This window comes from Dunckerocampus dactyliophorus, chromosome 1 (assembly GCF_027744805.1).
Source record: "Dunckerocampus dactyliophorus isolate RoL2022-P2 chromosome 1, RoL_Ddac_1.1, whole genome shotgun sequence".
Classification (NCBI taxonomy): Eukaryota; Metazoa; Chordata; class Actinopteri; order Syngnathiformes; family Syngnathidae; genus Dunckerocampus; species Dunckerocampus dactyliophorus.
In genome coordinates this window covers 37,714,285-37,735,298 of record NC_072819.1, presented here as the reverse complement: position 1 = coordinate 37,735,298, position 21,014 = coordinate 37,714,285, and the positions used below count along the sequence as shown (strand labels likewise).

The 21,014-nt window shown below is 42.0% G+C and overlaps 3 protein-coding genes and 1 long non-coding RNA gene across 4 annotated transcripts; 2 read left to right on the top strand and 2 right to left on the bottom strand.

Annotated features, from left to right (window-relative positions):
• Positions 1 to 3,834: 3,834 nt before the first annotated feature.
• Positions 3,835 to 7,943, top strand: trh (thyrotropin-releasing hormone). Its single transcript, XM_054767772.1, has 4 exons — positions 3,835 to 3,947; positions 4,075 to 4,286; positions 4,572 to 5,109; positions 7,832 to 7,943. The coding sequence occupies exons 2-4, from the start codon at positions 4,094 to 4,096 to the stop codon at positions 7,869 to 7,871; spliced, it is 771 nt and encodes a 256-aa protein (XP_054623747.1). The 5' UTR covers positions 3,835 to 3,947; positions 4,075 to 4,093; the 3' UTR covers positions 7,872 to 7,943.
• LOC129177068 (uncharacterized) lies at positions 4,044 to 8,187 on the bottom strand. Its single transcript, XR_008569569.1, has 3 exons — positions 7,760 to 8,187; positions 6,898 to 7,015; positions 4,044 to 4,252 (listed from the first exon to the last, which is right to left on the bottom strand). It is a non-coding gene; the product is annotated as an uncharacterized LOC129177068 (long non-coding RNA).
• On the top strand, positions 7,902 to 14,015 carry LOC129177030 (rabenosyn-5). The gene is made up of 11 exons (XM_054767722.1): positions 7,902 to 8,064; positions 8,448 to 8,582; positions 8,674 to 8,774; positions 8,842 to 8,887; positions 8,961 to 9,122; positions 9,657 to 9,916; positions 10,022 to 10,092; positions 10,164 to 10,250; positions 10,323 to 10,425; positions 10,520 to 10,624; positions 10,703 to 14,015. The coding sequence occupies exons 1-11, from the start codon at positions 7,902 to 7,904 to the stop codon at positions 11,792 to 11,794; spliced, it is 2,325 nt and encodes a 774-aa protein (XP_054623697.1). The 3' UTR covers positions 11,795 to 14,015.
• Positions 13,175 to 14,723, bottom strand: mrps25 (mitochondrial ribosomal protein S25). Its single transcript, XM_054767785.1, has 4 exons — positions 14,491 to 14,723; positions 14,296 to 14,402; positions 14,119 to 14,206; positions 13,175 to 13,986 (listed from the first exon to the last, which is right to left on the bottom strand). Exons 1-4 carry the CDS (start codon positions 14,622 to 14,624, stop codon positions 13,794 to 13,796), a joined length of 522 nt encoding a protein of 173 aa, XP_054623760.1. The 5' UTR covers positions 14,625 to 14,723; the 3' UTR covers positions 13,175 to 13,793.
• Between the last annotated feature and the right edge of the window lie 6,291 nt (positions 14,724 to 21,014).

Here is a 21,014-nt window from a genome sequence, read left to right as displayed (position 1 = left end):
CTGTTTGTCTGCTTCTTACAGACTCTGCTGTCACCGTCGGTGACTTCTACTCATCACCTTGTGTAGCAACTTTAAGATTCTCGACTTTGAACTCCTCTTTGCTAAACTTCCACAGCCACCATTCTGACAGAAGTATACTGGTACAGTTTTCTGTCTGTGACCACACTGACTACTGTGTAAATGGCTCACAAAAGACATATTCTACATATAAACTTTGCCATCTAACATACAGCACCTACCCTCTCTCCGTATCAATTACTAATACATATACGGTATTCACTTCCCGTATTCAGCATGCACTAATTCACTATTTACATTATTCTTCCATACTTTTTTTGTAAGCAACAAAGTTTTTCCTTTTCCCTTGTTGTTGTCCGGATCTATACCATTCTCCAATCCAATCGTTTGCTGTCTGGACAGCTAATGGTTTCCACTTCCAGGTCTTCCTGTCCTGCCGTCTTTCGTGTTGTACAGTGAATGTAGATACATGGGTTCCTTATTCCAGTATTTCTTGTTGAGCAGGCCATTGCTACGTGGTTTTGATGTCAAATGTTATTGACAACTGCATTGTTCTTTCTTGATCGTTGAGATCATTGACAACAAGCACTCTTGCCTCTTCTGGTTCTCCATTTAGCTTAATGTAGATTTTGCAATTGGTGCTCCAAGTACCTTGTATCGTTCCCTGCTTCCTCAAGTCTTGTGCTTTCTTGGCAATGTCAGCATTGCGTTTTGTCAGATGCTCATTCATGTAGATTGCCTGCCCTGGCTTTTGTCCTGGGTGGAATTCATGTAAGGTCACATCGTTCATTCTGATCCATCTCATCAATTGTATTTTTAATTTGCTCAATCATATTTTGCATTGCTTCTTTCTCTTCGTCGAGAGTGGTGCGCAAGGCAACATTATCTTGCCATAGTGCCTTGATATCATCCTGTAGAACCTTGATGATATTGCGTAGTGCTCTATTTTCCTCCATAAGGTTTTTAACATTCTTAAGAACAACCCGCAAGGCAGCATTATCATCTTGTAGTACCTTGTTATCATCTCATAGTGCCTTGATATCCTTGCGCAGTGCTCTATTTTCCTCCCTAAGGTTTATGACTTCATTATGGATCTCCGAGATTTTTTTGTTGAGGATGATGTCTGCGATAGTACATTTGCATTCTGTGTTAGCAGGCATCTTAGGTCTTGCCTTATTTGTACTACAGTTTCCTTATGTAACTCTTTCATCTCCCCCTTCAAGGCGTGAAATAACGTCAAATTTTTGTTATGTACAAGTTCATATAATTTTGGAACTTGTTTGACATTCGAGGCACCATCCTCCTCTTCCGACAGCCAGACTAGCCCTGTTTCTGATTTTGGACCCCCATTTCATTTTGCTTTTTGTTCGGCATTGTTGCTAGGCTTTGAACTTCAGCAGCTTGCCGTTTAGCTTGGCTTGCTAGCGTAACTCGTTTATTTCAAAGAATCTGTACCTCTCACCTGTCTGAGTTAAACTTGAGGGTGTCAACATGCTGTTCTGAGCTTGTGCTCAGAAATGTGAAATGTTAAAAATAAATGTTAAATATAAATATTACATCTAAATATAAAACTTACCAATAAATGTTAAATATAAATGTTATATATAAATGTTAGAATCTAAATCTACATTGAATGTTAAAGCTTGAAATAAATGGTTTAAAAATGTGCAAATAGCCCGTGCCTCTCTCTTTCTCTGCACACAGACTTGCCCACACCTCTGACCGCTGTGCTGTGAATGCATGGTGAAGTGAGAGGGAAGAATCACATGGCCAGTTCCCAAGCAGGAGACAATGAACGGAGAGATTGAATGACTTGTGATCATGGTGAGGTGTTGGTGCCCTCATATAAATCAATGTGAAGAAGATGGTTTATTACAGGTCTTCATTTTTCACTTGTGAACTGTTGTGCTCATTCTACTTGCATTATAGTGACTCTTGCTACCATGTTCATAATCAAAATACAGTATATCAGCTAAAAAAGTGTGATTATATTCCACGAAACTATGTCAATTTAGCATTCAATTTGATCAAGTTTCAGCAAAATGTACATTTGTTTTAATGAATGAATAAAGAAAATCTATTTAAAATGACACATAATATTACGTTAATGCAACTACCAACATTATTATGTCAGTATGACTCAAAAAAGTAAATGTTCCAACATAATAGTTTACTCTAAATCAATATTTTAGACTTTTTTTATCTTGAAACAATATAAAGTATTAATCAAATGGTGATAATAGATGAGTTTTTACTATGTATGAGCGCTAGATTACATTTAGTAGTGTTCAATTCACATCATACTGGATGACATCATCGCTATCTTGACAGTTAAGGAAATTCTATCTAGTCCATACACTGTATTTTCATTGATAGTGTGGTTATCTGAGATCTTTTTTCAAACAAATATTTAAAATAATGTCAGAGCTAATAAATCAACATGTTGGCATTATGCATTGTATGTAAGTTGTTGTTTTTGTAAAAAAAAATGTTTTACCCTAAATATTATGTGCTTGTTATGTTTCCTCTCACTAATATAATGAAATATTATATGTGATGTATACTGAAGTGAAATGAAATGTTCAAATAAATGAAATCAAATCCAAAAAATAATACAACAAATAACGGGAAAAAAATTGCCAGTCACCCCCCCAAAAAAGACAAATATCATCTGAAGGTGAATCAGCCTTTTGAATAAAATGCAATAAAACATCACTTCCATGTTCGACACAGCAGGAGTCCAAAGTGGCTTGATGTATTGGACGTGACAGCACACTGAAAGCGTGTCATTATAGTATTAGACGGTCAGTTTACACCAGATGTTACGCAACACTTCACTGGTGGAGGGAAACGATTCCACATCCTTACTATACATTGCATATGGGCTATTTAGTGACTTGGTACTCAAGATCAGTGGGTTAGTTTCTGCAAGAACCCAGCAATTCAATAGTCATTGTCATCAAAATAAATAAGATCATATGGGACATGCATACCATTATGCACGACGATTACGGTAGTAATAAGATCACCTCTCTCAAGGTATCACTCAAGTAAATGTCATGCTGACTGTATACAGGTTCACCTCTCACCTGTGCCAAGCTGGGAAGTAGAACACTCTGTCCTGTCTCCATTTGTGTTCAAGTGTGCACCGTGGGGCTCTCTTCATTCTGTTCAGAAAAAGACACCTGTAGTCAGTATTAAAGAACAGTATGAAAGTAATCAAAATGGAGAGGGAAGCCGAGTATGAGATGTTCAGACTGACACGTGCAGTTATAAAAAAAATAAATAAACTTGTTCCGAGAGAATAGCTTGTATATGAAGGACACTGAAGGTTCATCTAAATGGATAACATTGAGAGAATAAGCTAATTTATCATCTAGGAACCGTATTTGGTAACATTATTCTTCATTATTCAATTCTCTTTCTTGCTGTTAAACTTTTCACTGTGATTTTTCTACCAATCAGGGAATAGAAATACTACAATATATAAAGTATCCCAATAATTGGCAAGGGTTGAGTAATACATTTAAAACATATTTCAAAGAGAACCCATCAAATAATATGCAACATGCAGTAAAACTGTCAAAATGTTTAGGAATGACTTAATGAGACACGATAAGCTTGTTGTCTGCCTCGGTATGACTGATTTGGTTTATCAAATGACACATTTGCCCTCATTGGATGAACGTCTGCGCACCACTCGATGACATCAATGGGGATAAGGGATCCTGAAAGAGGACTCCAGCGCGAGTGTGACGACACAGAACAGCCAGTATAAAAGATGAGAGGCAATGTTGTGCGCACATACAAAGTTGGCCTTACGGGTCAGTGACCACCACTGTTAGAAGCTGGCAGCGTGAAACGTCATCATCCACTAAACGTATGCTCACCACCGTCCACTACAAGAGGAGCATCTAGGAACTTAAGAGGTAAGCTTGGCTTTCCAAACATGTAAAACTACATTTTTGTTCCTGATTGTTTTCCTATTCCATGGTAGATCATCCTAATCTTTCCAGTGACCTGTTGACGTGCCTCAGTTTTCAATGTCTTCCACAGGCTACGCAAGAGTCACGCCATGAAGATGACATGTCTTTTCGTCTTGGCTTCTGTCCTGGTCTGCAACTTGAAGATGGTGTGCAAAGGACAGAGCATCTCCGCTGAAGAGGAGCCGGACCAGAGGACTGTGGACGATTTGCTTCACCATAGCGCGGAGAGCCTCCTGCTGCGCTCAATCCTGCGAAAGATGCAGGGAGAAGACGACAGAAATGGTGAGCAAAGCATAGCCCAGGCAAACAGACTAAAACATATTGTCAAATTAGTTTTACAAAAGAAATATTCTTTCACAGATACAAACAGTAAAGCTTCCCCCTTCATCTGTTATCATACATGTTGTTGCATGGCATTTTAAAACGTTAACTAAACGTAAAAAACTTTAATTAAAGAATCGTCTAGTGGGTAAATGGGAAATTACTCACACGAATGTGTCATTACGCCGCCAGTTTCCCATTTTTTAATCCCTTTAAACAGATTAACGCATTGTTTTTTTTCTGCAGAGGGACTTTCTTCTCAACCAGAATGGGTGACAAAGCGGCAGCATCCAGGCAAGAGGTACAGCGATGATTTGGAGAAGGAAGACGACGGTGATGAAGGGTACTTGATTGTTGAAAAGAGACAACATCCGGGCAAACGCGATGAACACATGCACTCGCTCGTGGAGCTGCAAAAAAGGCAACACCCAGGGAGGCGCTCTACAACCGGACACCTTTCTGACTCCCCCGTCATCGTCGTGGGTGAACTTTCCAAGCGGCAGCATCCAGGCAAGCGCTACTTGGTGGTGCGCAGCCGGCGCCAGCACCCTGGTAAGAGGCAGGAAGAGGAAGGGGAGGAGGAGGAGTACCTCCCTGAGTTTGACAAGCGCCAGCACCCCGGGAAACGATTTTGGGGTCATTCGGATCCAGATTTGGTCACGGTCAGTCCATGTGAAGACGTTTTGGACCCTATGAGATGTGCCAAGACGAATCTGCTTCTCGATTTTTTAGACAACGTCAGTGTGAAGCACACCGAGGAAAAGAGACAACACCCAGGAAAAAGGTTTGCGCCTGAGGATGATTTAGTGGACGGAGAGTAGAGTCGTTAGTTTCAGATGCTGCAGATATTGTAAACTCATAAATGTGTATGTAACTAACAATTAAAAAACTGTTAGCCGCTTTTCATTTTGTGACTTTTGCTTTTTGACAGACACACACGCGTGTTAAATCATGTTTTTCGAGAACTTGTGGACGAATGTAGTAAGCCTACTTGTAGGACTGTAAATTAAGGAGTGAGTGCCGGGTGGATGATTGATAAGTAATTATAATAATTAATATTGACTGATGCAGCATATTTAGTTCAAGAGGCCACTGTGCTGACAAGGCGTGTCTCTGTGAGGCATCACTGTCGGAATGAATGCATTGAGAAATGGAACGTGCTGTATTTACACTAAAGTTATGCCAAGGAAAGTCTTTCTTTTTTTATTTATTTATTTTCTATTATAAATGTAAATGCTAATAAATACAATGCAAATATAGTTTGTCCAAGTTTATTTTAACTTCAATGACTACATTTTTCCGAAAGTTTGAAGGCAAAAAGTGCCGACAAAAGTATCCCACAAACTGTTGATCTAAGTTCATTAACAAGTCATAGCTACGTGTGGTTCTCTGCCACAGTTTCTGTGAGAATCATTGAGGCGATTCCATAGAACATAGTGTCAGCTGACTTGTTTTAATTAGACCCATTCCATCCGAGCCTGGGAAGCTGCTGCACTTGGATCATCAGCGTACAAATTAGCCATCAAACCCTGAGACACCAAACTGAAGACAGCCTCACATAAAGCAGTAATGCAGTGGGCATAGCTCATGTCATTACAATAACTTCTCCCCTATGATAACTATATTAAATGTTATCTTTGAAAAGCATAACTCTGTTAAAGACAATGTAGAAAAAAAAATAATAATGCAAAAAGAGGATCCGATGTCAGCTGGGATAGACTCCAGCTCACCCGTAGCCCTGAATAGGATAAGCGATAGAAAACAAATAAATGAAAGATCTGAGGTACAAATACCCTGACTACGATTTTACATATTCACTTCCATCTACAAAATGTGAGCCCCTATTGGCCAAAATTTATTCCATTGTGTGTACTTTGTTATGCACGTACTGGTTGGCACTAAGAAATACATCGTATGTGCTTTCTTAAGTACAGTGGGGGACATAATCATTTATTTTGAAATTATTTTGTAAGTTTAGCCCCTTACAGAGACATGAACAGGACATATTTTTTTTCGTAGATTTCTTTTAACAATAACAAGAGACAGCATATCAACAAAAAAAACGAGACTTAGTACTTGGTGGAGAAACCCTTGCTGGAAGGCTTTTCAGCCATCCTTGCACAGATGAAAAGAGTGTTTTTTGGGTTTTTTTTACATTATTGAAATACACAAACAGCAGTGCTGGCTAGAGCTACATTTACAAACAAGTCAAATGCTAAATATGTTACGCTCTGCTGAATGAATGCATGCATTTGACTGCCAAGATGGAGGATTATATACCCAAGCTTACCAGGAGGTGATCAGACTTTTACAACAAAGTAACACAACTTTTCCTGGAAAAGGAGGTTGCATGTACTTCACATACAGATAAAAGGTAAGACCACAAATGTTTTTCAGTTAATAAATAAATACATAAATGGTATTAAGAAGTATCTGAAAACGATTTGAAAACATTTTGTAACCAAAGTGAATTAGACTCTTCTTCTTTTTGGGCTATTCTATTACTGAGCCACCTGCATTAACATTAAAAATACTCCAAAGTAGTTGTTGCCTCAGCAGCCATGAACCTCACCATACGTCACTAACAAGACCCATCTACGACCCATCTTCGGTGTCCTGGCTGAAGGAAGGAAGTTGTCATCCAACAATCGATGTTGCTGTTTATAAGCCCCTCAGTGTGGTGAAGCTACCTGCAATGAGAAACAGCCCCAAAGTAGAATGTTTCCACTTCCATGTTTGTCAGTGTAAATTCAGCATTCCTCTTCCTCGAATTACAGTGCCTATGACAGACAGTACCTTTAACAGTGTATGGCCTATCTATCACTAATGAACAAAATGAACAGACAGTATCTTGGCCTATGAGGATCTTCAGAAAGGAAGTACTGAAATTAACTTTACATACAATGATAAATGTACACGGGATATAATCATTGTGCACTAATGTTGCATTGTATTTAAAACGTCAAAGTGTCTTTAGTTAGAAAGCGCTTGTTGTTAGTTTGGGGAGGTTTGTTTCTCATGACTTTCCGTACAACCCTACAGTCAGTGTCACATGACCAAGCAGGTTCGCTGCCACTGATGTTTTCGAGCTGTCAAACAGAATCCAAACTGTTATTGAATGGTGTGTATGTGAGTATAAACAGTACATTGGGATGAGTCATCCGTTAAAATATTTCTGTAAGGAGACGACGTTGTTTCTTTGCTACGGTGACTGCTAAAGATAGCGTACCCGTTGTTAGCATTTTAAGCTAACGTGGCTGCACTCCCTAGGATGTTACTACCAACACGTTAATTTCATTTTATCCAATACAACTGCAGTATCTTGATATGCATATAATAATAAATCAATAAATTATCGCTTGCAGTGTGTGAAATATTATTTGACGTAGTTTTTTCACAGCCTTTTATCGTAGCACGACCCTGACATTACTCACCATAAGGAAGTGTCAATTACCAGTTGCTCCTAACATCGTTGCTTTATTTGCGCTTTTATCGTTGGTTTCCAGTGTGATGGATCTATCATGGCATCCTTTGCGCTTCCTGTGACACACTTCCACAACACTGGCAGCCCCAATCATGGCTTCGAGCTACCCAACCCCTTTTGAGGGCTCAGGTGAGGTGAAGGAGGGATTTCTTTGCCCGCTGTGCCTGAAGGACCTGCAGTCTTTCTACCAACTCCAAGGCCACTATGAAGAGGAGCATTCTGGGGATGACCGTCACGTTCGAGGGCAACTGAAAAGTAGGTCACAAACTGTGCTGGTGATTCAAGTCTGAATATGATATTATTGTGTCGAGGGGCAACAGATGATATGTACTAATGATAAATGATGGTTGTAGCTCTATTATTGGAATGCACATGGTCTGTGATCACTCTGATACTTATTCATATTGGATAAGGCATACCTCAGCCATTTAGTTGTTGTTGTTTAGTTGTAAATGATCATACCACATTGACCCAAATATAAGACTTTCCTTACAAAAGGCCAAACAAAGATGGGTTCAGAGAGCCATACCTCGAACCCAGGTCTTCCCGTTCTCCAGACTGTAACTGTGTGGCCAACATGCTAACCACTAGACCACCGTGCGGCCTGTAATAAATCATAAATGTCTGCATTTTTACAGGTTTGGTCCAGAAGGCCATTAAAGCCAAAGACAAGCTACTGAAGAGGGATGGAGAGGACAGACAAGATGCAGGAAGTTACGAGTCATTCTATTATGGTGGAGTGGACCCATACATGTGGGAGCCTCAGGAGCTGGGTGAGACTGTCAAACTCACTATAAAACTAGAATGTGCTATGATTGAGGAAAAAGACATAAACCTATTCACAACTGTGCCCTTCTTTTGCAGGAGCAGCAAGAAGTCACCTGGACCTTTTTAGGAAACACCGTGCTGCCAGGATAGATCATTATGTCATCGAGGTCAACAAGCTTATCATCAGACTGGAAAAGGTGCGCTTGCGTCCTTTTTTTCACCACTGGCATTCCAATTCGCTCAAAGAAAAACATGTCCTTTCAGCTTACATCGTTCGACAGGACCAACACAGACACAGCAAAAATCAGAGGTTTGTGAAAGTGGCAAGCTCCTTGTGCACTGTAAATACATGTTTCAAAAGTATTACTGAACGTTTCTTCCAGCCATTGAGAAGTCAGTTGTGTCGTGGGTGAATGACTCTGATGTCCCTTTCTGTCCGGACTGTGGAAACAAGTTTAACATTCGGAACCGAAGACACCACTGTCGTCTCTGTGGCTCCATTATGTGCAGGAAGTGCATGGAGTTTGTGCCCTTACCTCTAGCGCGTATGTATTTACTAAAAAAAACATGGTTAGTGTTTTGTAATATTAATTGTGTTAAACTATATAAATTGTATTTGTTTTGTTTGTTTAATGCAACTATTGCAAGTTTATAAACTTCATTATTCAGCTCAGTCTTGATTGACACAGTCATTTAACAATGTTATTTATAATTTATTTAATATAATATATAATAATATAGTATATATTACATAATAATAATAGATAACAATATTGTGTTTTGCAGTAGTGTATAACTGCACTGCATCATACTGAGAGGTGTTTCAAATATTTTGGTTACCTTATTGCTTTAATATTTATTATTAGCTACAGAAGGAGGCCTGTAACTTTATGTATTGGAATTCAGCAATCTGGTGGCATTGGCTAACTCTGTGTCAATCAAATCTGAGAGCTATTACCTTTGTAAATGTGGACTTTTGATACAACCCTTTCATTGAATCTCATTATCTCGTGCATTTGTGCCAAATGTCATTACAAACGTATAAAGTGGCAGTTTCCTTTTGATTGGCTTCCTTACAGACAAGCTCATCAGTGGAACACAAGAGGCTCTGAGTGTACCTGGGAGGCGCAGTCATTCCCAGTCTCCCCCAACAGGCAGTAGCAGCGGTATGGGCTCCAGGAGAGGCAGCATCAGCAGCCTGAGCAGCGTCACCTCCATGCTGGAGGAGAAGGATGACGAGAGGATTCGGTGCTGTCACCACTGCATGGACACACTGTTGAAGAGGCAGCAGAAATTGGAGGAGAAAGACTTTGTGCCTGATATAGTCAAACTTTATGAGGTCGGTCTTCATGTAACATTTGAGGAATTTACTGTATAGTAATTTTTCTGTCACCCTGATGTTGCCTGTTGTTGACTGACATGTTACTTCCTATTTTCCTGTCAGAGGCTGAGGATGTGCATGGAGAAAGTGGATGAAAAGGCTCCAGAATACATCAGAATGGCTGAGTCTCTCAAGTAGGACCCATTTAGGCTCATCGCATTGCAATTTCAGACAAGATTTTAATGTTTAATGCATTCTTTCTTAGTGCTGGAGAGACCACATACAGTCTAGACACAGCAGGTGGACTTAGGCTGGAAGTACAGAAATACTATGAACTGATTGATGCTCTAAGGTAGATATCTGTCCTAAGCTTCAAAATTGAACTCTTCTCGACATCACCCGGCCTTTTGTGTTCTTTTCTCAGTAAAAAGATTCTAACTCTGGGAATAAAAGACGAACCACAGCCACATCCAAAGGTTCTCCAGCTGCAGAGGATGGTGCGCTATACAGCCACACTTTTTGTTCAGGTGAAGCCAAGATTTCCAAAAATAACAATGTTACCCATCACTATGTCATTAATACAAATAATAATAATAACCATTCATTTTATCTTCCTCATAGGAGAAGCTTTTGGGGCTCATGTCCTTACCAACTAAGGAGAAATATGAAGAGCTGAAAGAAAAGAGAAAACAGGAGCAAGAGAAGAAACTCCAACTGGAGAGACTCGTGAGATGGAAATCACACACTTTTTGTTGGACATTTTACTGGTGATGCTACTTGTGCTAATAATTTCTTGCCTCACAGACAGCTCAGGAGGCCCTGAAGAGGAGGCAGGACTCTGAAAAGAACCATCTGTCCAGCACCAACGGAGAACTGCTTCAAGTCACCAGAGCGCCTCTTATGACCAAAGCTGGAGGCTGGTTACCCTCCTCTGACTCTGGCACTGCACGCAGTGAGCTCGAGGACCCCCTCCTGCAGCAGATTGACAACATTCAGTCGTTCCTTCGGCAGGCACGTGAAGCCCAGAGAACAGACGAGGTGGCGATGCTGGAGGAGAACTTGCGTCAACTGCAGGATGAATACGACCAGCAGCAGACCAGCCTCGCCATCGTGCTTTCTCAGAAGATGGCCGAAGAGGAGAACTTGCAGCAGGATGAGCTGAACCGCCTGGAGGCTTGGGAGAGGGAGGAGAGGGGGAACAGGGGACCCACTGTGGTCTCCATTCAGCCAGCCTTCACCTGGGACAGAACTTTGGATATCAGTCCCAGAAGTAGTTTTCAGGCAGGCTGTAAAGAAGAGGATTTAACCCCCAAAGATGAGAGCACTATTAATGCTTTCCCTGTGCATGCAAACCAGGAGGAATCTCCTCCGAGGCTGAGAAGCTTAGGCGGCCAGGTAACGCCCCCCAGTGGAGACGGACAGAATAGCACCTCCCTTAACCCTTTTGATGAAGAGGACTCAACTCCAATTGAGGAGGATCCGTCCAATCCCTTCTGTGATGAAGTAAAGCGGGAACGCAGAGAAGTGACCAATGAAAAGAAAGAATACAACCCTTTTGATGAAGTGGATGCAGAGAAGGACACGCAGGCTGACCATGTTCCCGGCAATCCTTTTGAGGAAGACGAAGATACAGACCGCGGTAACCCCTTCATGGAGGCCTCAGAGGATTCAAAGACCACCTCAACCAACCCCTTTGACTGTGATGATGATGATGATGAGGTGCCACCCGACGTAGACATGATAGAAGAAGAGCTGCTGCTGCAACAGATCGACAACATCAGGGCCTACATTTTTGATGCCAAGCTCAGCGGTCGGCTTGATGAAGTGGATCTGTTGTCGGAAAACCTAAGAGAGCTACAGCGCACTCTGCAGGAACAGAAGAGAAACAAACAGTGACCCCAGTTCCCTCAAAGCCCCTTGAAAAGCAACAGCACTACAGATAGGTTAACCACTGTCCACGTTGTGTGGGATCTCACATCCTTTCCTCTAAAGTCTTCAAACCACTTTTAATGCCACAGTTTTGCACAATTGACCATATTTGAACAGCACTGTTTGAAAGAAAGGAATCATGTGTTTCCTTATGAATGACTAGCAACCAGTCCAGGGTGTAGTCTGCCTTTCGGCTGTGATTCTCAACAGGATAAGCAGTAGAAAAGGGATAATTTGAATCATGGCATTTACTCACATGCTCCCTGCTTCCTCATTTCTGATACACATTACAAAAATGATGCTAATTATGTGAATACTACTCTTTATATTACTAGTAACTTGACGCTGTCATCAATCTGATATAAGCTTTTCATTTGTGTTTCAAGTTGTTGGCATCTGTTTTATTACCAGTTTTGAGACATTTTAAACAACTTCTGTGTGATTAACCTCAGTAGATAGTGGATATTTTGTCACGTGTGTATGACTGCTTTGAAGCATCATCCATCTAAAATGCAGATCTAAAGCCTAGGTCACAACCGGTCATACGGGCTCCTACGACCGGCCCAAATTCAAACAAACGCACGGAGGGTGCATGTGCGACGTGCTGATTTTCGAGCCATAAACTGGCTACAGAGGTTCTTTTTGTCATGTCACACCAACTCTACGGGCGCTAACATTTTTTCAGGTTGCAAGACAAACTTACACACTCCGTACGGCCAGCTTGCGTCTTTCATATGTTTTGCTGGTGTCAGGTTTGGGCAAAATGTCTTTTTTTTTTTTTTTCATACGTCGCTCTTGCGTACTCCTACTTGGGGAACGCCAAAAAATCGCACAACAAAAAAGCTGTATGTCAAGCTGTGACCTAGGCTTTAGGCTATGTGGAAAGCTACTGGTCAAAGTCCACAGAATGACAAGCCAGCCAGTCAGTAACATGTGAGGAAGCATCCACCAGCAGTGTAATACTGTAAAAAGCGCCGAACAAAGTTGCGTGATGTATAAACATTGAGGAGGTTTGCCAAGTGAATTAAAAAAACGGTCTACATTTTAACTGCTAACGATTTACCTGCTAAGATATTGGTATGCTTTCCAGCACTACTCCTTTTTTTTTAAATACATTTACCCTGAAGATGTCCGATAAGCAGTATGCAACATCCAGCGTGTTCTTGTTCTGTGCTGTTATAAGAGATCTGTGTGACAAGCATCTGTCCAGTGGTTACTTCCCTCCAGCTCGGTGTGGCCGCACATTGCACAAACTTACTGCTTTTCAGATGCATGAACACTAAATAAATGCCAGCAAGTATTGTCACTCACAGTCACTAAATGTTTTATGCTAAAATTGAAGACTGATAACATTTGGACAAATTTATTAACATCTGAGCAAGAATAAACAAGTAAAATGGTTTGTTTCTTTTTTTCCCTAAATATATTGTTTTTCAGTGTAAGTACAGGTGGTCCTCAGTTTACGGAGTTTTGTGTCACTGTTTTGTTCCCAGACTGCCAGTAATAAATTTAAAAAAGCTACACATACAGTACAATACACATACTGATCGTCTGAAAGGGACAGTAATCAAGCAATCAGTTTTATTATTATTGAGATGGAATTTATTTTTGTATTACTTTAATTTAATTCTTGCATTTGGTGTTTTGTTCCTGTATTTTATGTCCTCCATGTGTTCTGTGTGCAGTGTGAGTCTTAATAACAATGTTACAAGTTATGACTTACATCACTGGAGGGGAACCTGAGGACCACCTGTATGTTGTTTTTCCACAGGTATGTTTTTAAGACGTGCACATTGCCGGATGAAGGCAAGACTCGTCAGGCGTCTACATGAATCCACCTTTTTGGATTTGTCAACATCACATACAAACTCAAAGCATGATGTCATATCCTCTATTTAGGGATATCAGATATCAACATCATAGGTTCCTACAGCAGAGGACCACTCTGACAACTCTGCATTTCTTCTCAGCTCTCCTGTTCCGCTCTCATCTGGGCCCGATACTTGCCAGTCATCTCTTTCGGCAGAGGTGTGGTTCCAGGACAAGGCACCTGGCCCTCCACCTCACAGATACACTCCCTCAGACAATACTTCTTTGGCCCAAAGTTAGCAGGGTTGGAGGCCTGCATCTTGGCTTGTGCCTCTGCCTCTAACACGGTCCTGGGCAAGGAAGAGATGAGAATACATGTGTTACTGTGCTAGTATTGGACATCATGGAATTGCGTGCTGTGCATGTGTGCCTAATGTTTTGATCGGTGGTGAAGCACAGAATACATCCATCACTATACTTACTCTGACTTGCCCAAAATCTTCTTTATGTGTCGTGCAATGTCTTTGTGGTCCTTTCCTTCAACGTCCACCAGCACCTGTTCACCATCGTCTAGAGAACATAAGTAATGTCAGCTCGGCTTCGAAGTAAAAAAAAAAAAAAACGTAGATAGAATACTAGCAATTAGGCATAAGACAAACCCAGGTAAAACTTCAAGAACGGCGACGGCGTCATGTTTTTGAACATCATTATTTGGACCCACGGGTTTGTGTACTGAATTTGAGGGATATGGAAGAAAACAAATTTCCTGCCAAACAAAAAAAGAGCGGCCGTTTAATGAGATGACCAAGCAGGAGATGCTAGAGTTCTATCCGCTACTTTGTGTTTACACCGACCTTGCTCCGTCGCTGAGCTCTCCGCTTGTGTTGTAGTTGACCGTCATGATCTTCACTCGGTTTTTAAAGATGATGTCGCCCTTCCTGAGGTACTCCAGCGTCCTCCTGATCGGAAACCTTCCTTTCATAGGCATTCTCGAATATTTAATTAGAATCAAATGACCATCTGAAGCGCCTATTTCTCGAGTCGCACGAGCATAGTTCTCTCCGCGCGTTTTGATGACGTATGCAGTGCAACTCTTCTTTGGTTTTATGGCGGTTGGCATCCATCACGTTGGCGCATTACCGCCCCCTTTCAGTACTGTTTTGGCTGCATTCACAGACTCTGTAGTGCCATATGGAAACATATACTTCCTTTCCCAGAATTAATATAACACCTTGATTCTCCACACTAAGTACACCTTCCCTCATACTCTATCAAACAACGCTGTGCTCCTGAAATAGACAAACAACTTCCTTTGATGTGTCCTTTCACCACCTTCAGTAATCCTTTCAGTTATTTCTTCCATTCCCACTCCCATCAGTTCCCTCCTCATTACCTCCCTTGTACCTCCTGTGCATTATACCTTTACCTATACATTTAGAAGGAAAAAGGTGCATTATTGACACACATTATTCCCAGGCTTTTGTGGGCCGCATACAATGATGTGGCAGTTCCCTAATCCATCCCCTGTTCTCTTGTGTATGCCCACCCCTTTTCCTAATATAGTCACCCCAATCCTGTTACCCCGTGTCTGGATTTTTCGCCCTGTTTGTGTATACCTGTACAAAGTCATCATATTGTTCTAACAAATAACTGAATGCACTCAGTAGATGCACTGTCTTTCCTGTCCTTTTCATTTCTAGTAACGATAAATCAACTCTTGGGCTCTTTAGTCTCCATGGGGCTTTTTTCCTAGTAAAGAACACCGTTTTGTTTTTTTCTGTTGAAAATGTACATCCCCAGTCATATCCCCACTCAGTCACTTGATCGTTAGCTCCTTGAAGTTTACTTATCTGATGCTCGATGTATCTGCCCTTTTTCCACAAGGCTCCGTCATCAGCAAACAGGAACCTGTCTGCATCTACAGTACTTGCAGTTTTGAGAGCACGTCATTAATGCTCAAACTGAATAGCAGCGGACTGATCACACTCCCCCCACCACATATTATGTTGACATGACAGACAGACCCAATTCCCACTTCTTTTAGCTCTTTTAGCTCTCCTACTACTCCTACTCGCGGCAGACCTTTCTTCCACATCATATCGCCTTTTCAACATCAAAAAACACTGCTTGCTTGGGCCTTCCTTATTTCTATTTCCAGGCGCATTATTGGGTCCATTGTGTTCCTCCCCCTCCTAAAGCCACTCTGCTAGTTTGCTATCTAGTCTGCTTTCTCCACCCGGTAGGTTAACTTTTCTGTTATCATTCTTTCCATATTTTGCATATATTTGATGTCAGTGCTATTGGGCTGTAGCTTGATGGTTTTACTGGATCTTTTCCTGACTTCCTTATTGGAATGACCACTGCCTCTTTCCACACTCGACGCTCTTCCCACACTTTATTATAGAGCTCTAACAGTCCCTTGAGAGTTTTTCCCCCAAGTGCTTCAGCATACTGTAGCTTACTTGAGCCTTCCCTGGAGTAGTTGGCTCGGCTCTGTTAATAACCCTCAGCATGTCTTCCAGTGTAAATGGCTCATCCAAAGTGCTTTTATCGCCTCTCCTCCTGTCTAACACTCCTGCATGTTGACTTAATGTTTTTCCACTTGTTGTTTTTAGCTTCTTCGGACAAGTTTTCTGAGCTGTGTATCTTTGCAAAGGTGTTGACTTATTTCTGCCTTCTCTTTATCTGTCACCGCTGTTTTTTTCCTCGCCTATCATAACATGATATTCCCACTCTCTCCTGCCCTCCCGTTCTCCTGATCATTCCCCATATCTCTCCTGCTGGTGTTCTTCTTTCAGTTCAACTGCAGAATTTCCTCCATCTCTCTTTTTGCCTGCTTTACTGCTCTTCTCACCGCTGCTTGAGCGTTTTGATACAGAATTAAATATGTTGTGAGTTCTTTTAAGCAATCTGAATGCCCTGTTCCTTTGTTTTACAGCCTGACATCACTCCTCTGTCCACCGTGGTACCAGCTTCTAGATTTTTCTGCTGCTGCGATGATTGTTTGCGTTAGCTGACTGTTATGCTCATTCACACTCTCTGCCTTGTCCAATGTGACTATCTTCTTGTCACATAGTCTTTGGAACTTACTCGGGTCAGCCTTTTCAGTACTCCAAGTCCACAGCCTTGCCTTCCTTCCACTTTCTCTCCTACATAACACGCCACTGGATAATGATCACCGCCCATTGTTGTTTTCAGAACTCTCCAGGAGCTGACTCCAGCCAAAGACCCATGCACCCATTGCATGTGTTGCCAGGAAGGCGAGGTGTCGCCAGGCGATGGTGGAGTGTGTCCAAGCTCTGCCTTTTTGGATCTGTCGCTCGCTGGTCAGGGGTTGGGTTGCTTTGCGGTGGGGTTCATGCACAAGGGCGTAACTTTGGGTCTACCATGGGGGGGGGGGGGTTAAAGTCTTTCCCTGTTTATTATTTATTGAATCATTACTTTTTTAAAAGGAGTCAGGGTAATTTGGCATGCCTGTATTAGAAATAGGGCTGCACGGTGGTCTAGTGGTTAGCATGTTGGCCACGCAGTCACAGTCAGGAGATGGGGAAGACCTGGGTTTGAATCTCCGTTGGGCATTTCTGTGTGGAGTTTGCATGTTCTCCCCGTGCGTGCGTCGGTTTTCTCCGGGTACTCCGGTTTCCTCCCACATTCCAAAAACATGCATGTTAGGTTAATTGGTGACTCTAAATTGTCCATAGGTATGAATGTGAGTGTGAATGATTGTTTGTCTATATGTGCCCTGCGATTGGCTGGCGACCAGTCCAGGGTGTACCCCGACTGTCGCCCAAAGGCTCCAGCATACCCCCGCGACCCTAATGAGGAGAAGCGGCATAGAAAATGGATGTATTAGAAATATACTGTTACACTTTTACTGTGATTAGGCTGTGCCTCCTTGGTCATTTCCTTCTCTTTGGTCACCTGTTCAGCAATCACATTCTTAACTCAAAAGTTGAGTTAATGTTAAATGGTAAGATTAAAAATGACAAGTGACGTCAAAGCAGAATTTAAGGAAATGCATTCAGGAATTTCCCGAAGCTTGTCAACATTCACGACATGAAGTCGCTCTACACTTCTCTCGCCTTCTCTGTCACTGTCACTCGCTGCGTGCTCCCCAGCCGCCCTGCTGCAGCAGGAGGCAGGACTGGTACGTAATGTCACTTGAAGGAGCGTCTGTCATCACCATGGTTACCGTGGTAACTCTGCTGCATTTAAAATGTAAAAATACCTGGTTAAAAGTAGCTTCTGTGTAGCCTATCACGTTTGATCAGTAAAATACCTTCACTCCTGACAGCGATGTTATGATCACTCAACCGAGAAATGTAGTTAAACTATAACACGCTATCCAACACTGTGGATTGGAGCAAAGTCGGCAAAACTAACATTGGTCCTTCACAGTACATCCCTGACACCCTCTGGCTTCACCTCACAGGATACTGGCAATCGAACAACTTGCTTTACAACTCCAGTCACAAATCATCACCTAACTTAACAATACGGGTATTTACCTAGTTTTGGTCAGGACTTTTTCTTTTTTTTTTATTAGGTTTTGTCATGTTTACTCTGCGACCATCCTGACAGAATAAAGCCTATGACTTTCTGCAGTTTAGTGTCCTCTCTAGTGGCCTCTCTAATGGACGCTACCCTCTCCGTAGATATAGGCAAGTAATTGACCATGTTTACAGTCTCAATCTCTGCCTCCACATCACCTTTTGTGCTGTCTTGCAAATATGCTCTGCTCAATGTATCTGCCAATAACATTTCTTTCCCTGGCACATAAACTACAGTCATGTCATATCTTTGCAGCCTTAGAAGCATCCTTTGCAACCTCTTAGGTGCACTAAGCAGTGGCTTTCTGAGTATGTTCTCCAGTGGCTTGTGATCACTCTGCACTGTCACCTTTCTGCCGTAAGTATATTGGTGGAATTTTCCCATTCCAAAAATTATTGCCAAACATTCCTTCTCAATCTGTGCATAGCCTCTTTCAGTAGGAGTGAGAGCTCGACTACTAAATGCTACAGGACTGCCATTCTGAGTCAGAGCAGCCCCAAGGCCTGTGTCTGACGTATTACACTGTAGTGTAAGTTCTACACCCTGGTCATAGTACTTCAACACAGGTGCCTTTGTTATTTTATCTTTTAGCCTCTGAAATGCTCTCTCTTGCACATCTGTCCATTCCCACATATTGTCTCTGTGTGTAAGCTGTCTCAACACCTCACAGTCATCCGATAGGATCGAAGAATTTGGACAGGTAGTTCACCATACCTACAAGCCTCTGAACACCTTTAATATCAGTCGGTCTGGGCAACTCACTAATCGCCCGCACTTTCTCTGGGTCAATCTGGAGGCCTTCTGACGTCAACAGATGACCAATGTAAGGCACAGACTGTGGCCTGAGTTTAAACTTGTCAGCATTTAGTCTAATGTTTTTCTCCCTGCATCTAGCTAGGAAACACCTCAAGTTAGCATCATGGTCTCTGTCAGCCTCTGTCTTTGTTACACCTTCCCCAGTGATAAGCACATCATCAGCAATAATGTACACACCTCTCAACCCCTCAAATGCCTGCATGAGTTTACGCTGGAACACTTCCGGAGCCGGACTGATTCCCATTGGCATCCTGAGCCAACGGAACCGGCCAAATGGGGTTGCAAAAGTTGTGATGTAACTTGACACTTCACTCAGCTTAACGTGCCAAAACCCATGCTTGACATCACAAACCGTGAACACCTTCACTTTTGAGAGTTCTGGAAGTATGTCATCAATGGTAGGTAGAGGAAAATGGCTTCTTTTCAGCACACTGTTCAGCAGTTTAGGATCTATGAAGATTCTTGGTTTTCCATTGGGCTTGGTCACCGTCACCATGCTGCTTATCCAGTCTTATCCAGCATTTCACTGGTGCAATAATTCCATTCTTCTGTAGTTCTCCAAGTTCTGCTTTGAGTGGTGTTAACAGAGCAACTGGCACTCTGCGTTCAGGCAGTTTCACAGGGGATACACTCGTATCCACTTCCGGGTGGTACTCCCCTTCGAGACACCCCACAACCTCGAAGACATCCTCATATTCCGCTTTAATCTCTGCCAATGTTATGTTTACATTGCATCTGTCTCTTTCTGCACAGCATTCCTTCACAATACTGTCCACAGCCAGAATGTTGTCATATTGCACTTTAATTAGCTTCATTGCTTCACAAGCCTTCCTGCCAATTAAAGGAAGATTGCCTTTCTGGTCCACCACTTGAAATTCCAACCTGTACAATTTGTTGTTACGTGGATTTCTGATTTTGACTTTGCACTTTTCCAGTGGCCAAAGTCTACTCTTGTTGTACATGAGCAGCACCTTCTCTGTAGGTTCTAGCTGTGTGTCAGGATTCAGCAGTTGTATAGGCATAACATTGCAGGTGGCTCCACAGTCAATTTGGAAGTCGATCAGCTTTCTGTTCAGCAACATACCTGCAAAAAGTTGTTGGCTTTGCCTTTTGTTTTCCTGCAGCTGATTCACTACTTCCTGCTTCTTGCTCAACTCTGTTACTGTGGCAATATCATCACATAATTCCACATCCTCTGTGACAGCATGCATGGCTCTGGAATAAAGTTCAAGTGAGCAAGTGTACTGCTCTAACCGTCCACTCTTTATGGTTCAGGAAGTAACGGACTAGAGTGAAACAGGTTTAGGTGTCGAGCAACCATGAAAAATTGTTGTGTGTCTGCCTTTTAGTGTTCTTTTCATTTTTCTGCGATTCTGCTGTCTCCATGAAGAAAATCAACATGATATATTAATACAAGATAATGTATATTTTTATGAAATCGGAATGATGTGATTATATTTAGGGGTTATATTGGCTGGATCTGATTTTCGCGGGGGTCATGACCCCCGTATCCCCTGTGCAAATTAGGCGCTTGTTCACGCAGCTTTTGCACAGCAATACTTACAGCGTGTACAATCAGAGGTGAAGCTCCACTACCTTTGTTGACTGCTTATATTTAATTAGCGAATAAAAGCATGATGCAAGAAACACTTCCTGACTTAACGCTCACCCCTACTCGCTAAATATAACGACCATGTGACTAAATTGTCAACATGGATCTTTTGTACGCAGGAGATGTCATTAAGTTGTTATGAAATAGAACCGTTATGAAATAGAATCACTCGTTGATTAAAAGTGCAGACAAATGTGAACATCTACGTGTTTTGACCTGACAAATCTTAAGAACCTTTGATCAAATGTAGAGCTTCTGCTTGGACATTAAGACGGCGGCGGCTGTTCAACTCAGAGGGAAAGACAGCCACACTTCACTCGCTGACGCTGGGTTGGATTGCAAGGTCTTTAGTGTGCGTTAAGCAATGTGCGGTTTCAATAATACCTTCCACACTGCCGC

Bases quoted from the DNA above. Each gene is read 5' to 3' on its own strand.
- trh (XM_054767772.1), top strand. From the start codon at position 4,094: ATGAAGATGACATGTCTTTTCGTCTTGGCTTCTGTCCTGGTCTGCAAC. The intron at 4,287-4,571 runs GTGAGCAAAGCA...TTTTTTCTGCAG, and splicing joins GGGAGAAGACGACAGAAATG to AGGGACTTTCTTCTCAACCA. The intron at 5,110-7,831 runs GTTTGCGCCTGA...GTTGGTTTCCAG, and splicing joins AGACAACACCCAGGAAAAAG to TGTGATGGATCTATCATGGC.
- LOC129177030 (XM_054767722.1), top strand. From the start codon at position 7,902: ATGGCTTCGAGCTACCCAACCCCTTTTGAGGGCTCAGGTGAGGTGAAG. The intron at 8,065-8,447 runs GTAGGTCACAAA...GCATTTTTACAG, and splicing joins CGTTCGAGGGCAACTGAAAA to GTTTGGTCCAGAAGGCCATT. The intron at 10,093-10,163 runs GTAGGACCCATT...ATTCTTTCTTAG, and splicing joins AGAATGGCTGAGTCTCTCAA to TGCTGGAGAGACCACATACA.
- mrps25 (XM_054767785.1), bottom strand. From the start codon at position 14,624: ATGCCTATGAAAGGAAGGTTTCCGATCAGGAGGACGCTGGAGTACCTC. The intron at 14,207-14,295 runs GTTTGTCTTATG...TATGTTCTCTAG, and splicing joins GTTCTTGAAGTTTTACCTGG to ACGATGGTGAACAGGTGCTG. The intron at 13,987-14,118 runs GTAAGTATAGTG...TTCCTTGCCCAG, and splicing joins AAGATTTTGGGCAAGTCAGA to GACCGTGTTAGAGGCAGAGG.